We start from the raw sequence: 16,775 nt of genomic DNA on the forward strand, positions 1-16,775 counted from the left end.
GGCCAGTTCCGGCGCCGCACCGTTCCAGCCTCTACTATGCTCCAGTCCCTGCGTCCCAGCCTCGGCTGGGGCTCTAAGAACCGGAGGCAGAGAAAGCTCAATCAGCAGCAGGCGACTTTCACCCGCCGCTTCCGAATCTGTGCCAAAATATTCTGCACAGATAAAATTTTCTGTCGGTTCTACAAGCCTGGATTTTCCTATAGAGAATTCTCTTATAAGCAAAGAGTAAAAAACCACCGCAGAGCCCGGATAGCTCAGTCGGTAGAGCATCAGACTTTTAATCTGAGGGTCCAGGGTTCAAGTCCCTGTTCGGGCGGCTTGTTTTTGCTTTTGGGTACCGCACTTAGCATGAAACGGTAAAAAAAATAGTCACTAGTTTTTAAAGCTAAGTGGGACAGAAACTTGGTTTCCACAAAATACAGCTAATGACGGTGGAGGGTAATAAACGTAGTTTAAAAACAGTACATACGCGAGCCGTATTATCGAACTTAAATTTTCTGGTAGCCACATTACAAAGAATAAAAAGAAGCAAGCGAAATTAATTTGACGGATCTATTTTACTTACCCTAATATACCAAAATCTTATTTTAACATATAATCAACATTTTAAAAATATTAATGAAATTTTAAGTCTTTTTGTTTGTACAAAGCCTTCAAAAGAAGATGTGTATTTAGAAGCTGGCAATACATCTGAATTCATATATTTCAAGTGCTCGATAACGGTGTCTACCATATCTAACAGCAGGTTTTTTGTTTTCGTTTTAAGTGACGGGTGTGGAAGACACGCAAAATAGAATGTCCAGTAATGAACACAATCTTGACAACCAATAAGAGAGAGGTTCCATGGTGTAATGGTTAGCACTCTGGACTCTGAATCCAGCGATCCGAGTTCAAATCTCGGTGGAACCTTAAGGGTTTTTTTGATGTCAGCATGTTGAATACTATTAATTGATTTTCACAGAGAGGACACTCCAATGACCCAAAATAATACGACAAAAAAAAAAAAAAAAGAAAAGGAAACTAGTATACTACCAATTATTTGTGCTTTTCCCACCGGGTAATTGAGTCCTATAACACAGTGTTAAGAGAACATACAATAAATTATTTAAATATGTTGGAAGTTGAGCTAACATTTGAAAACACGTTAAAATAGAGATGTTATAAAGAAACGAAATATTGCTTCAGCATCAGGTAGGTCTTAGCTTGAGGGATGGATGCAGGCCTATGATCTGTCTGGAAGACCAAACACGGAAGTTGATGGTGAAACCATTACCACGGGAATTCGTAAAATTACTTTCTGCATGTAAATAGATGTAACTTAACGCAATTGTTATCAGGTGCTTAATCCACCAGAAAAACTCCGGCCTGGCAGCGGTGGGATTCGAACCCACGCCTCCGAAGAGACTGGAGCCTAAATCCAGCGCCTTAGACCGCTCGGCCACGCTACCTGCACAAAAACTTAATGTCCCCGTTGTCCTCCTAAGAGACTAGAAGTAAGGAATGGGGCAAAGCTTAGCGTGTCAAATTGATCCGTCTCCTTTTCCACATCTTTTAGACTGGAAATGAAGAACCATCGAGACTCTGGACCGCACAGCAGCAGATGGCAGAACAGATAAACGAGAAGAGACAAAAACACACAGAAATTTACAACAAAACTAGTTTATTTGGGTGGGACTGTATGTGGGAGAGGAGAGCGCCTGAGCTGGAAACACCCCCCAAAGCGGGCAGCCGGAGCTCTGCACTCGCTCGCTCACCCATTTTCGGTTGCTCTCCCTCCCTGTTTTTTCGACCTATGTGAGCCCTCTCACCTGGCTAACATGCTTTGCGCCCGCTACCTCTACCTGGCTCGGCCTCTGAGATCCAAACCGCGCGCTCCTGGCATGTCCCACCCAAGTCCCTTAGCCCCACTCCCCAACCCTGCCCCGTTCCCACTCTACTACCCGTAAGCTACAAGACGCCACCCCCTACCAGGTGGCTCTGTGGCGCAATGGATAGCGCATTGGACTTCTAGTGACGAAAGAGCAATTCAAAGGTTGTGGGTTCGAATCCCACCAGAGTCGGTTTTATTTCAATTTTTCCTTTTTATCCGTTTTTTTCTTAAAGGCCCCCATCCCTTCTCCCCCTACCCTATCTCTCTCTCTTTCCACCATGGTTTCAATTTCGATCTCAGTTCCCGCTCTGCTCTCTTCTTTACTTACCTGTCTGCCCCGGGACTTGGGCCATGGAGAGCAGGACTGAGGGTAGGAGACAGAAGGGAAGGGAAAGTGGGCATGAACGTCGAGATAAAGGCAGGCCCCTGGCTCGGGGACACACGGGGATTTAATAACCACTTTATTCCATGCACTAGGGACTCGGGAAGGGACTGGGACTGGGCTGAGGGGCAGAAAGAGTACAATCCTAGACGCAAGGGAGAAGTTGGGGCAGGGAAAAGGGACAGGAACCAGGGAAATATATATTTATATAGATACTCTAATATAGACCACATCTCACCCGCGCGCTGAGCCCGCGCGCCCCGCCGCCCTCCCCAACACCTGCTTGCCCGGAAGCCCGGGTCCCTCTGCTGCCCTCGGGCTGGAGTCTCTACCCCACCCCTAGACCCTGCCCCCACCACCCCCCAAAGCTCAGGGCCAAGGTCTCCAGAAAGCGGGCGGCGGGGGCGGCGGGGCCTTGGGCGCCCCGTCTTGTCTGTGAGGCGGCGGTGGCGGCGGCAGCAGTCCTGTGAGGGGCGCCGGCGCGCCAGAATCCCCGGCGCGCGGGGAGCAGAGGGATGGGGACCATGCGCAGCGCGGGCTAGGGGGGCCCTGGTGCATTGGGGGGCGCTGGTGCAGCGCGGGGCCAAGGGCCGGTGCGGCGGGGTCCAGGGACGGGCGCGGCGCTGGAGGCCTCGGATCTACCGGCTTGGGCCGGGGCGGTTTGGGGCGCAGGTAGCCGTGCAGCGCGGAGAAGAGCTGGGCGCGGGCGGCCGGGCTGGCGTCGTGCGCGAAGGCCGCCAAGCGAAGCAGGCACTCGCGGAAACCGGACAAGTAGCAGCTGGCGAGCGCCTCGGCGTCCTGGACTGGGGACCGGGGAACCCCTGGAGCCGCGGCGGCGGGTGCGGCCGGCGGGAGCACAGGTGAGCAGGGCAGGGGCCCAGCAGGGGTGAGGGAAGGGGCGGGGCGCAGAGATACCAAGGCCGGACAGGCGCACAGAAACAGGAAGCCAGATGGACGGAGAGAGGGAGAAAATGAGGGAGACACAGAGACAGACACGCGCGGGTGTTATTAACCTCGCCTCGGAGCAGAACCGGCCACTCCCCAAGCCCACCATCCACCACAGGGCCCGCCCCCTCTGACCCGGCCGGAGCCTCCTGGCATCCCCCCGCCTCCCTCCGCTGCCCCACCCCCGTGCTGTACCCGGGGGCTCCACCCGGCTTCGCTCCCTCAAGTAGCCCACGGCGAACTCCAGTATCTCCGCTTTCTCCAGCTTCGGGTTCCGGAGGTTCTACAGACGGGAGGGGAGGGCGCAGAGACAGAAAGGGGTGGGGAGAAAGGGGGAAAGTGGCAGGGGGAAGAAGGGAGGGGCGGATGCGGGAGCTGGGGGTGCCCCCGATCGCATTTGCGCACTGCCCACAGAACGCGCGACCAAATGCGGAGTGGAGATGACCAAGGAAAGTCCTGGCCCACCCTGAGACGAAACTGTCCAATCCGAGGGGTTGGAACCAATGCCCAACGCGTGAGGAGGAGATTTGAAACCGCAACCCAGGGAATGAAATTAACCACCCAACAAGAACAGAAGCTGGCTGATCAGAAGCTGGCTATGGGGGAGGGGGAAGCGGACACTTAGAGACCCAAAGGGTGAAACTGACCCGCCCCGGGAGCGAAATTTACAGAACCAGGCGTGAAACTTACAGACCCGAGGGGAGGCGAAGAAGACCGCGTTCTGAGAGCGAGTGGGGGTCTGGGATGGAATTCCAAAGGCGGGACTCGGGTGAGGATGCCTTGGGGCCAGGGTTGCCAACCAAGCTTGTGTCTCCACCCCAGTGGGAAGCCCTGGGACGCGGGAACGGGAAGCTTGGGGACCCGGGGCTAGCGGAGGGACTGACCTGGTCCCGGGTCCGCTCCAGCAGCAGCAGCCTCAGCTCTTCCAGGCTGCGGTTGATGCGGTCCCGGCGCCGCTTCTCCACAAGCGGCTTCAGCATCTGCGACCAGCGGGAAAAGGAGAGCGGGCCGACCGGACCGAGACTCAGTGCGGCCGCGCCGGCGTCGGATCCCGCCGCTGGGAGAGCCCGGCTTCCACCCCGGCCCCAAGACCCCAGATTGCCTAGGGCCGGCCCCATTCGATCCCTCTCCGCTCCCCCTCCCAATGCCCCTAGATCAGTTTCTGTAGCTCGCCTCCCCGGATCTTCGCATTCTCCTCTCTCAGTCTCGTCCTCCCTCCTCCCCTCTCTGTGTCTCTCCTCCTCTTTTCTCTCTACGTCTCCGTCTCGTGCAGTTTCTCTTTGTCTCAGTGGAGAACTTTGGGGACTCTCTGCGCGCAGGCACGTGCGCCGCACGGTGCCGGGCTCAGAGCTGGCGGCCCTGAGTATAGAAAGGGAGATACCTAGCGCGACCGCGCCGCCTCTTCTCCCTCAAAACCCTCCAGGCCTTCACCTTCTCCACGGTTCTCCTAAAATCTTCCACCAGTCTGGGACCTCTGGAACCAACGCCCCGGGACCTTCTCTACAAGACCGCCTTGGCCCAGCCCCGCCCGGCTCACAGCCAGAGTGGAGCTAGTGCCTATCCTCTTCTCTTTTCCCACCCTCCTCCCTTTGCTCTGCCCTCTACTTGCTTATTTTACTCCAACACCGGCCCCCTCCCCAGGCCACAAGGTGCCGACACCCATTACCGAGGCCCCTAGTCCTATGTTTCCGCCGCCCACTCAGGTCTGGCTCTGACCCCTGTCCCCTTCTTCATATTTTGCAGCTTCCTGTCCAGCTCCTGGCTCCTGGAGTTCTGGAGCACCGCTCCCGTTCCACCCCTGCGTCCCCAGCCTCCCTCCAGACCGATGGCGTCAGAGGCCCAGTCCCCTGGCCAAACCAGGGACCTCTGCTCCCTCCCCTCCCGCCTCTCACCTTGGGGCCGTCCCTATTCTCAGCTCGATCCCGGGTGACCATTGCTCCTCCGGACCCTGTGTGGACCGGGTCCCTGCTCGCCTGGAGCCTTATATTCCTCGGCCCCAGGGTAGGAGGGATAGGACCCGACCCCGCCCCCTTCGGCACCCGGATTCTGCCCCTCTAGGACCCGGCACGAGGCTCCCGGAAAGAGGAGGAGTGAAGGGGGGAGGGGAAGGAGAGAAACTGGCCTGGGAGTATGGGAAGTGAGGGGTGAATGGAGGCACTGGCTGGTTTACGGACCATAAGGCTGTATAAGGAGGCGGGACCCAGCTGAAGGGAGGAGGCTAACAGGGGCAGAGCTCACTTGGGGATGAAATTCAGAGTTCCTCCAGAATTGCAGCTTTCTTGGAGGCTTACTGTACCCTCACTAACCCTGAAATAGAAGTTAGCACCTCTCAGCCCCCAGGCTGAATTTTATACATCATCTCCGAAGTTCGCTTCCTAGTCGAGACAGGGAGCAACCCGAGTGTGCTGGGTGAATCTGTCCGACTCAACCGAAGCTCTGCCGGGAGGTTGGAGAGGCGCTCTCTTCTATCTAAGCCAGTTACATTCAAGTCCCCGAACATCTGCGCGCCCACTATGCGGACAGGGCACTGGTCTAGGCTCGGGCGAGTCATAGTGAGATACGCAGGAGAGACCCAGCTTATCCCTGCAGGATCTAATGGAAAAGACCATGTGACACCAAGTAGCTATTACAGAAGCCCAGTGAAGTAGGTGCTCCGGGAAAAGGTCTCCTTGAGGATGGCTGGACTGAGGAGGAACTTCAAGGCAGAGGGAGCAAGTCTTTGAAACATAGGTAGGAGTGGAGAGGTCTTTCCACTTACAGTACATGTATTTGATTCAAAACTAGTCATAGGAGATTCAGGAGTGTAGCTGATAGGACACCTCACGCAAGTGTGCCCGCATTGCTTGCTTCTGGAGGCCCCTGGTGACTGTAGGGTAGCAGGGACCAGGCAGTTTTACTAAGGGAAAAGCAAGGGATACAAAAAAGGGATCAACACCCACCTCAAACCAAGAGCATGACCCTCCGCAGAACGATGCCTGACCACTCGGGGGCTTCAGGACAAAGTGCCTGAGAAGATAAATCAGAAACTGAACGGGACAGCCAGGTTGCCAGGGATAAAGACACGGAAAGACAGGGTTGCAGACCGAGACGGAAGATAGCTGTGAAGTCAGAGACCAATGGGGTTTCCTTCAAGCCCTCCCAACGGCCCTCCGCACCTTGGTTTTGTCACGGAGCCTTTCTTGCCATAGCCCGAGCCGGGAGAGGCACAGACCTTGAGGAGGGGGCTCCCATTTGGGATCAGAGCCCCCAGCACATCCCACCTCTCCGTCCTTCAGCCAAATGGGAACGCAAATGTGTGTCCCCATCAGCCCCCGCCGCCCCCCTCCTTGGGAACCTGGGCTCGGGCTGAATTTTTCTCACCTGCACGCGAGGCTGGGGGCCCCCGGCTGTTCGCACTCGGGTGTGGGGCCGCCCCTGGCCATATGGGGCGGCTTTATGGCCCGGTGGCCGGATCCGGACGAGAGGAAGGATGACTTGGCGCTCCACCCACGTCAACCATTCGGGACCATTTCCCTGGCCTAGACCGTTGTCTGTCCCGGTCCGCCTCAACCTCTTACAATCTCAGATAGGATCCCGGCAAAACTTACAAACCGCGCATTGGTGGTTCAGTGGTAGAATTCTCGCCTGCCACGCGGGAGGCCCGGGTTCGATTCCCGGCCAATGCACAAGCATACTTTTCTTTTCTCCCCTCCAAAAAGAGGATAATACATTTGGTAGCATTTCAAAGAAACATCTTCAATTAAATATTTCTACCAAATATTAATCTTAGCCTTTTGACTGTAGCAGAGTTTGCAGCCCCAGGCCTAAACTCCGATTCCGCACGCCCTCACACTCCCTTCCTCCCAGCCTGGGGGTCCTGCAGCATCCACACCCCCCTCCCTCCGCCCCCGGCCCGCACCTCCGCAGGCGTGACCCTGAGAAAGGACACAGTGCTCGGATCCCTGCCCCGGGGGTCCTCTCGGCCCCCCGCGGGGGAGGGGCCAGGTCTCCCCGCCCCCCACTCTAAATCCCTTGTTCTTTCCACCTCTCTTCCTCTGTTATTTTCCGTTCTCTCTGAAGCACGCTTCCTTTTCTTGAGTCTATGGGTCTATGCCTCTTTTGTCTCGCCTCCTTTCCGAGTCTCTGAGTGCCTCTTAGCTTCTCCATCTCTGTATCTCTCACGTTTTTTCCAGATCTTCAGCGACTTCTGCCCTGGGTCTCTCTGGGTGTCGGTGGTCTCCTCCCTCCGCATCTCTGATTCCGCATCTCTCGGCGTCTTGGCGTCTGCATCTCCGCCTCTGGCTCTCTCGGGTCTCTGGTATCTCGTCGTCTCTCCGAGTCTCTGTCGCCTCCCGGGACTCTGCGCTCCCACGCTCCTGCCATCCCCTGGGAAGCTCGCTAACACCTCCAGGTTCCTGCCACCTCCCCTCCCCGCCCCTTCCCGGCCGCTTTGATGCCGCACGCGTCGGGCCCGAGGGCAGGCGGGTGGGCGCACGGCCACCTGCGGCGACCACTTGTGAGCGGGGCGGGGCGGGGCGGCTGGGTGGGGCGGCGGGGCTCCCCGCGGTCCGCTCCCTTCCGGCGCGCCCCGCCTCCCTCCGCTCGCCTCCTCCTGGCTCTGTCCGCGGTCGCTGCCGGGGCCTGTGGGCTCGGGGCTCAGGTTCGCTGAGTGAATCTGGGTCTCGGCCTTAGTCTATCTGGGTCTCTCTCTCTCTGGAACTCACCCTGGAGCTGTCTCTCCCGTTTCTTTCAGCCTGTTTTATTTGCGCCAGGGTCTGGGTCTCTGTCTCGTCCTCGGATTGTATCTGTGACTGCCAATACTCTCTTCTTAGCGCTAAGTAGTAACCGTGGCCTCCAGAAGGAAACCGTTAAAAAAAAAAAAAAAGTGCATCCATCTATATGCCTGTGTGCGCAGCTGCTGGATTTATTCGGTCAGCCCATATTTATTGGGTGCCTCCTGTGTGCCGAGTACTGTAAAGGAGTACATTGGGTCTGGGCCTTCCTGAAGCTTATATTACAGTGGGAAAGACAGACAATAACTACGAAAGCAAAAAATAACATAAGATAGCTTCAGATGGTTATAAGGCTGTGGGAAGAAAACAACAATAACAACAACAAAAAGGTCGTGGCGATTACTTGAAAGTGAAGGGCTACTTTACTCTGGGTGGTAAGAGACAGCCTCTATGAAGAGGTGATATTTGATGCCAGCGTCGTCAGCAGACTTGAGTCCAGGCAAAAGGATCTGCAAGTACAGGCTCTGAGGCAGGAGAGCTATTTGCTGGTGGGAGCTGGAGACAGAGGTCCGGCGAACCCGGGATGGAGAATTTGCAGAGTGGCAGAGATCAGATTGGAGAGTCAGGCGTAGCCCATCCCACAGGATCTTGGAGAGTATTGAAGGAGTTTGGATTATAACGGCAATTGGAAGCCAGTGGAGGATTTTCATCAGGAAAGTTATATTCTCTGACTTATGTTTTAAAGATCACTTTGGGGCCAGGCGCGGTGGCTCACGCCTGTAATCCCCGCACTTTGGGAGGCCGAGGCAGGTGGATCACCTGAGATCAGGAGTTCGAGACCAGCCTGCCAACATGAGTAAACCCCGTCTCTACTAAAAATTAGCCGGTCGTGGTGGCATACGCCTGTAATCCCAGCTACTCCAGAGGCTGAGGCAGGAGAATCGCTTGAACCCGGGAGGCGGAGTTTGCAGTGAGCAGAGATCGCGCCACTGCACTCCAGCCTGGGTAACAGAGCGAGACTCTGTCTCAAAATAATAATAATAATAATATCACTTCGGACCGGACGCTGTGGCTCACGCCTGTAATCCCAGCACTTTGGGAGGCTGAGGCGGGCGGATCGCTTGAGCCCAGGAGTTCGAGACCAGCCTGGCCAACATGGCGAAACCCTGTCTCTATTAAAAATACAAAAATTAGCCGGGAGTGATGGCATGCGCCTGTAATCCCAGCTACTCGGAAGGCTGAGGCAGGAGAATCGCTTGAACCCGGGAGGCGAGGTTGCAGTGAGCCGTAATCGCACCACTGCACTCCAGCCTGGGCGACAGACCCAGACTCTGTCTCAATGAAATAAAAAAGAAAAAAGAAAAAAAAAATTAGCCGGGGGTGATGGTCCGCGCCTGAGAGGGGAGGTTGCAGTGAGCCAAGATCGCGCCACTGCTCTACAGCCTGGGCGACAGAGCGAGACTCTAGATAGACAGACAGACAGACAGATAGATAAAATTGAAAGATCGCTTTTGTTGCTATTTGGAGAATGAAGGCAGAGGGCTCATTTAGGGGGCTGGAGCAGTCTTCTCGGCAATGCCTTGAGGTGGTGGTGGGGAGAGAAAACATGAAGGGGTTACTCTTAGGTCTTTGTCTCAGGTACAGTCATGCATTGCTTAACGTGTGGATATATTCAAAGAAATGCGTTGCTAGGCAATTTCATTATTCAGACATCACAGAGTGTAGTGATGTAAACCTAGATGGTAGAGCCTTCTACACACCTAGGCTACACTGTACAGCCTATTGTGCTCCTAGGCTACAAACCTGTACAGCTAGATCATGGTACTGTACTGAATACTGGAGGCAATTGTACACAATTGTAAGTATTTGTGTACCTAAAAGGTAACGCATGGCACTACAATGTTATGATAGCTATGCGATCTTTGGGTGATAGGAATTTTTCGGGTTTTTTTTTTTCTTTTTGTTTTGAGGCAGAGTCTCACTCAGTTGCCCAGGCTGGAGTGCAGTGGGGCGATCCCGGCTCACTGCAACCTCTGCCTCCCGGGTTCAAGCGATTCTCCTGCCTCAGGCTCCCGAGTAGCTGGGATTACAGGCCCGTGCCACCACACCCAGCTAACTATTGTATCTTTAGTAGAGACGGGGTTTCACCACGTTGCTCAGGCTGGTCTCGATCTCCTGACCTCGTTATCCGCCAGCCTTAGCCTCCCAAAGTGCTTATCACCGTGCCTGGCGATAAGTATTTTTTTTAGCCCCATTATAATCTTTCTCTTGTTGCCCAGGATGGAGTGCAATGGTGGGATCTCGGCTCACTGCAATCTCTGCCTCCCGGGTTCAAGCGACTCTCCTGCCTCAGCCTCTCGAATAGCTGGGATTACAGGCGTTAGCCACCATGCCCGGCAAATTTTTGTATTTTTAGTAGAAACAGGGTTTCACCATGTTGGCCAGGCTGGTATCGAACTCCTGACCTCAAGTGATCTGCCCACCTCGACCTCCCAAAGTGCTGGGATTACAGGCATGAGCCATTGCGTCCGGCAATCCCCATTATAATCATATATATATATATATGTAGTCCATCATTGACCAAAACATTGTTATGCAGCGCATGACTGTAACTGGGTAGGTGGTGGTGGTGGCTTTTAACTGAGATGGGAAACCCTGTAGGGTCGGGGAGAGGTTTAGGAAGAGAAACCAAGCATTATACTTTAGCCATATTAGTTAAGACATCCTGGCCAGGCGCGGTGGCTCACGTCTGTAATCCCAGTACTTTGGGAGGCCGAGGCGGGTGGATCACGAGGTCAGGGGTTTGAAACCAACCTGGCCAACATGGTGAAACCCCGTCTCTACTAAAAATACAAAAACTAGCCGGTTATGGTGGCATGCGCCTGCGGTCTCAGCTACTCCAGAGGCTGAGGCAGTAGAATCTCTTGAACCTGGGAGGCAGAGCTTGCAGTGAGCCTAGACTGCGCCATTGCACTCCAGCCTGGGTGACAGAGGAAGACTCCATCTAAAAAAAAAGACATCAGAGTAGAGGTCAGACATAGGTTAGGGATATACAAGTTTGGGGATCAGAGCTGGAGGGTAAATATGCTGGAGTGATTGGGAGATAGATGTCTTTTAATGCTATAAGACTGGAGCACCTAGAGAGAAAGTGTGGCGGGAAAAGGCTGAACATGGGCCGGGTGTGGTGGCTCATTCCTGTAATCTTAGCACTTTGGGAGGCTGAGGTGGGTGGATCACCTAAGGTTAGGAGTTCGAGGCCAGCCTGCCCAACATGACAAATCCCCATCTCCACAAAAAATAGAAAAATTAGCCGGGCATAGTGACGCACGCCTGTAGTCCCGGCTACTCAGGAGGCTGAGGCAGGAGAATCGTTTGAGCCCGGGAAGCCGAGGTTGCAGTGAGCCAAGATTGGGCCACTGCACTCCAGCCTGGGCATGAGAATCTTCTCAAACAAAAAAAAAAAGAAAAAAGAAGAAGAAGAAAAGGCTGAACATGGACCTCTGGGGCACCCCAACACTTAGAGATTGGTTGAGGAGGAAGAATTGGCAACAGAGACTAGAGTGATCAGAGAGGCAACAGGAAAAGCAGGGGGAGTGGGGTGTTCTGGAAATCCAGAAAAGAGGGTGTATGAAGAAGGAAATTTTGTTATCTATTGCACAGAATGGTTAGTAATAACGTATTGTATATTATGAAATTATTAAAAGTCTATTTTAAATGTTCTCACCACGAAAAAATAAATAGATGAGGTGATGGATGTGTTAATTAGCTTGATTTAATCATTCTACAACGTATCCTTATATGGAAACATCACATTTTACCCCATAAGTATATATAAGTATTTGTCAATTAAAAATAATAAGTGAGGCCGGGCGCAGTGGCTCACACCTGTAATCCCAGCACTTTGGGAGGCTGAGGTGGGCAGATCAGGAAGTCAGGAGATCAAGACCATCCTGGCTAACACGGTGAAACCCGGTCTCTACTAAAAATACAAAAAAGATTAGCCAGGCATGGTGGCAGGTGCCTGTAATCCCAGCTACTCGGGGGGCTGAGGCAGGAGAATGGTGTGAACCCCGGATGCAGAGCTTGCAGTGAGCTGAGATAGCGCTGCTGCACGCTAGCCTGGGCGACAGAGCGAGACTCCGTCTCAAAAATAATAATAATAATAATAATAAGTGAATGAACACTTTTTTCTTTTTTTAACCTGTATCCAACAAGAATAAGTAATTTTTTCCTTTTTCTTTTTTCTTTTTTTTGAGACAGAGTCTCAAAAGTCTATTTTAAATGTTCTCACCACAAAAAAATAAGTAGATGAGGTGATGGATATGTTAATTAGCTTGATTTAATCTTTCTACAATGTATCCTTATATGGAAACATCACATTTTACCCCATAAATATATATAATTATTTGTCAATTAAAAATAATAAGTGAGGCCGGGCCCAGTGGCTCACACCTGTAATCCCAGCATTTTGGGAGGCCGAGGTGGGCAGATCTCAAAAAAAAAAAAAAAAATTAGCCGGGCATGGTGGTGGTGCCTGTAATCCCAGCTTCTCGGGAGGCTGAGGCAGGAGAATTGCTTGAACCCGGGAGGCGGAGGTTGCGGTGAGCTGAGATCACGCCACTGCACTCCAGCCTGGGCAACAGAGCAAGACTCCGTCTCAAAAAAAAAAAACTGTGCATACCTTCAGCATTTAACTGCAACTGATAAAGGCCAGTCTCTACTCTGGCTGCTCCTGCTGCCCGTCCATCACATCACCACTCATCCCCAGTGTTAGAGTGGCTGGCTGTGAGCATTTTGGGGGATCTAGTTGTGGAGAAGGTGAGTTGGATTTGTGGGATACATTTAGATGATTTGTAGTCACTTCCATATATAGTTGTTTTTTTGTTTTGGGGTTTTGGTGTTTTTGTTTGTTTGTTTTGCTTTGTTTTTGAGACAGGGTGTCTTGATCTGTCTGTCCCCGAGGCTGAAGTGCAGTGGTGAGACTGCAGCCTCAACCTCCAGGGCTCAAGTAATCCCCCCACATCAGCCTCTGGAGTAGCTGGAACAGCAGGTATGCACCACCACACCCAGGTTTTTTTTTTTTAATTTAAATTTAAATTTAAATTTTATTTATTTATGTTTTTTTTGAGACGGAGTCTCGCTCTGTAGCCCAGGCTGGAGTGCAGTGGCGTGATCTCCGCTCATTGCAAGCTCCGCCTCCCGGGTTCACATCATTCTCCTGCCTCAGCCTCCCCAGTAGCTGGGACTACCGGCGCCCGCCACCACGCCCGGCTAATTTTTTTGTATTTTTAGTAGAAACGGAGTTTCACTGTGTTAGCCAAGATTGTCTCGATCTCCTGACCTCGTGATCCACCCGCCTCGGCCTCCCAAAGTGCTGGGATTATAGGCGTGAGCTACCGCGCCCGTCTAATTTTTATTTTTTGTAGAGACTGGGGTCTCACTATGTTGCCCAGGCTGGTCTCAAGTGATCCTCCCATCTTGGCCTCCTAAAGTGCTAGGATTACAGGCATGAGACACAGTTCTCAGCCAATATTGAGTTAAGTTAGCCTCCTCATCTAGGGTAGGAATGGCTTCCAGGGATACTCCTATTTCCTTTGCCCGGTCACTAGGCTTCATGCTGGAAGTGTGCAGGGCCAGAGGACACATGTGATATGAATGTCTGATGGCTCTTGACATTATGAGTCATGGGTGGTAGAGGAGAAACAAGATTTGAAATGTAGAGAGTTAGCAGCTAGTCTATGGAAAGTGTTATAGAGCTGTGAGGGCAGTAACTACTACAAATAGCTGGTTTGGCACAGTGGCTCACATCTGAATCCCATCACTTTGGGAGGTCAAGGCAGGTGGATTGCTTGAGTCCAGGAGTTTGAGACCAGCCTGGGCAACATGGTGAAACCCATCTCTGCTAAAAATACAAAAAAAAAAAAAAAAAAGAAATAGCCAGGTATGGTGGCCTGCTCCTGTTTCAGCTACTTGGAAGGCTGAGGTGAGAGAATCAGCCGAGCTGGGGAAGTCGAGGCTGCAGTGAGCTGTAATTGTGCCACTGCACTCCAGCCTGGGCAACAGGAGTGAGACCTTGTCTCAAAGAAAAAAAATTAAAACTGTTATTTTTCTGGACAGTGTGGCATTTGTCGTCTTTTATTTTATTTTTACTTATTTATTTATTTTTGAGACGGAGTCTTGCTCTGTCACACAGGCTGGAGAGCAATGGCACCATCTTGGCTCACTGCAACCTCCGCCTCCTGGGTTCAAGCGATTCTCCTGCCTCAGCCTCCTGAGTAGCTGGGATTACAGGCGCGTGCCACCACGCCCAGCTAATTTTTGTATTTGTAGTAGAGATGGAGTTTCACCATGTTGGTCAGGCTGGTCTCGAACTCCTGACCTCATGATCCCCCCGGCTCAGCCTCCCAAAGTGCTGGGATTACAGGCATGAGCCACTGCACCCGGCCATTTGTCACCTTTTACAATTTGTAAGTTGTTGCAATTTCTCATTTCACTCTAAATATTATTTTTTGTACCTAATTTTGTACTTTTTTCCTTTTTTTTTTTTTCTTTTTTGAGATGAGGATCTCAATATGTTGCCCAGGGTGGTCTCAAACTCCTGGCCTTAAGCGATCCTCTGGCCTTGGCTTCCCAAAGCGCTGGGATTCTAGGCCTGTGCCACAACACCTGGCCATATTTTTCCTTAAACACTTAAACAGTTGTTTCCCTCCCCACCTCCCCCTTCTAAATTATTTAAGCTTCAGACTCCCGGACCTAGGGCTGGGTAATTTTCTGTAGCTCGTTGGTCCAGTGCAGATGTGGCCTATGAAGATGTTCTCCCACTCCTATCCCCAGCGTATCTGTGTCACAGAGTGTCAGTGGGGGTCTCCGTGTAGTTGCACGCCTCTGCGTCAGCGTGGGCCTGACACAGTTTGTGGCTGTGTCCATTTACACCGTGGTCTAACAGCGTGTGTGTGGACCTCTGAGCCTCCAGCCTCTTCCTGGCTGCCCTTTCAACAGTGGGCCACACTGGGGCTTGGGGGAGGGGAGCTCGTGTCCCACATGCGCTGGGCTTAAGGAACGCAGGGGGTGGGGAAAGAACGGAGTAGCCGGTAGAGGGTCCCAGCCTTCCCTCCCCCGTTGTGAAGTCTCCCCAGTCCTGGTTTCCAAGACTTAGCTCCTCCCTCTTCAGTTCTTCAAAAGGAAGGCTGGTTTCCTGGGAGCCCCCGGGCCGTGGGTAGAGGGAGTTCCTGGAGGGTTGGGTCCTGGGGGACTGGGGGTTGGGAAGTAAGGGGACCAGGACCCTGGGCCAAGGAAAGACCGGGATAGACGCTCTCCAGGCCCACAAGGCAAACTTAAGGTCTTGCCCCGCTCAGCTTGCCTTGGGTGGCAAAATCAAAGAAAAGAGAAGGGGCAGCACACACCCAGGCAGAGAAAACAGGGCAGTGAAACCACTTAAGGAACTTAAAGCCCCACAAACACAAAAGGTCTGGATCCCTGAACCTCCTTTATTCTTCAGCACATATTTATAGGGTGCATACTGTGGGGCCTCCATCTGTCCTAGGCCCTGGGGATATAGCCCCAAAAGAAACAGACAATGATCTCTGCCCTTATGAGTCATACATTCTTTTAGGGGAAACAGTCAATGTACATTATACAAAGCATATCATTTGTTAGATGGTGCTATAGAAATAAATTAAGCTTGGGTGGGGCGCAGTGGCTCACGCCTGTAATCCCAGCACTTTGGGAGGCCGAGGTGGGCGGATCACCTGAGGGCAGGAGTTCGAGACCAGCCTGGCCAATATAGTGAAACCCCATTTCTATTAAAAATACAAAAAGTAGCCAGGCGTAGTGGCACATGCCTGTAGTCCCAGCTACTAGCGAAGCTAAAGCAGGAGAATCACTGGAACCCGGGAGGCAGAGGTTGCAGTGAGCCAAGATCCGGCCATTGCACTGTAGGCTGAGAGACAGAGCTAGATTTCACCTCAAAAAAAAAAAAAAGAAAAGAAAAAAATCAATCAGAGAAGGGGAGTGGAGAGTGAGAATTTTAATTTTAAATGTCCTCAGGGACGATCAGCGAAGGATTCATTGAGAAGGCGAAATCTAAGTGATGACTGGGCAGGTTATGGGATAACTGGGGAAGAACATTTCAGACAGAGGGAACTGCTAGCACAAAAGCCCTGAGGTGACAATATGTCTGGCATGTTCAGACTTTCAGAAATTTTGCAAGAATAGTACAAAGAATTTTTATTTATTTATTTATTCATTTTTTGAGACAGGGACTCGCTCTGTTGCCTAGGCTGGAGTGCAGTGGTGCCATCATAGCTCACTGTAGCCTTGAACGGTTGGGCTCCAGTGATCCTCCTCAACCTCCCAAGTAGCTAGGACTATGGGTGTACACCGAATGGCCTGGCTAATTTTTCTATTTTTTGTAGAGATGGGGATCTCACTACATTGCTCAGGCTAGTCTAGAACTCCTGGGCTCAATCAATCCTCCAAAACTCCAGGATTTGCACAGGCGTGAGCCACTGCGCTTTATTTATTTATATCAGTATTAATTTTGGGTTTTTATTTTATTCATTTATTAGAATCCATCACAATCTTTATTTTAATGCTCAAATTGTCCCAGATTTAGCCAATGGGAGCCCCTTTGGCTGCAGACCCTAGCTGTTGTGTCTTTTTTGATACACACTCAATATTCTTTGAGCATTTCTTTACATTCTGGTGCAACAAAATGTTCCAAGATCGTCTTGTAATTCCTCAGCCCCAGTCCTGGAATCAGCCTCGTCTCTATGGAGTCCTGGTTCATTTTAGCACAGAGTGGCATTTAGTAACCAAGATCTGGGCATTTAGTATGGGATATCATTGTTTCTAGGCTCACTCAGTG

The 16,775-nt window shown here is 52.0% G+C and overlaps 1 protein-coding gene and 5 non-coding genes across 8 annotated transcripts; 4 read left to right on the top strand and 2 right to left on the bottom strand.

Annotated features, from left to right (window-relative positions):
* Positions 1-243: 243 nt before the first annotated feature.
* On the top strand, positions 244-316 carry TRNAK-UUU (transfer RNA lysine (anticodon UUU)). Its single transcript has one exon. It is a non-coding gene; the product is annotated as a tRNA-Lys (tRNA).
* A 521-nt stretch (positions 317-837) lies between these two features.
* TRNAQ-CUG (transfer RNA glutamine (anticodon CUG)) lies at positions 838-909 on the top strand. Its single transcript has one exon. It is a non-coding gene; the product is annotated as a tRNA-Gln (tRNA).
* Positions 910-1,366: 457 nt separating this feature from the next.
* Positions 1,367-1,448, bottom strand: TRNAL-UAG (transfer RNA leucine (anticodon UAG)). Its single transcript has one exon. It is a non-coding gene; the product is annotated as a tRNA-Leu (tRNA).
* Positions 1,449-1,973: 525 nt separating this feature from the next.
* Positions 1,974-2,060, top strand: TRNAR-UCU (transfer RNA arginine (anticodon UCU)). Its single transcript is given in 2 exon segments — positions 1,974-2,010; positions 2,025-2,060. It is a non-coding gene; the product is annotated as a tRNA-Arg (tRNA).
* Positions 2,061-2,316: 256 nt separating this feature from the next.
* HES7 (hes family bHLH transcription factor 7) lies at positions 2,317-7,051 on the bottom strand. Of its 3 annotated transcripts, XM_054536206.2 has the most exons (5): positions 6,558-7,051; positions 6,137-6,203; positions 4,082-4,177; positions 3,393-3,480; positions 2,317-3,073 (listed from the first exon to the last, which is right to left on the bottom strand). In XM_054536206.2, exons 1-5 carry the CDS (start codon positions 6,617-6,619, stop codon positions 2,622-2,624), a joined length of 765 nt encoding a protein of 254 aa, XP_054392181.1. In that variant the 5' UTR covers positions 6,620-7,051; the 3' UTR covers positions 2,317-2,621. The 3 variants fall into 3 exon arrangements, with proteins under 3 accessions (XP_054392181.1, XP_002827045.1, XP_054392182.1); XM_002826999.4 differs by lacking the exons at positions 6,137-6,203; positions 6,558-7,051 and adding an exon at positions 5,090-6,129; XM_054536207.2 differs by lacking the exons at positions 6,137-6,203; positions 6,558-7,051 and adding an exon at positions 4,864-5,070.
* Positions 6,792-6,862, top strand: TRNAG-GCC (transfer RNA glycine (anticodon GCC)). Its single transcript has one exon. It is a non-coding gene; the product is annotated as a tRNA-Gly (tRNA).
* Positions 7,052-16,775: the final 9,724 nt, after the last annotated feature.

This window comes from Pongo abelii, chromosome 19, assembly GCF_028885655.2.
Source record: "Pongo abelii isolate AG06213 chromosome 19, NHGRI_mPonAbe1-v2.0_pri, whole genome shotgun sequence".
In the NCBI taxonomy this organism is placed as follows: Eukaryota; Metazoa; Chordata; class Mammalia; order Primates; family Hominidae; genus Pongo; species Pongo abelii.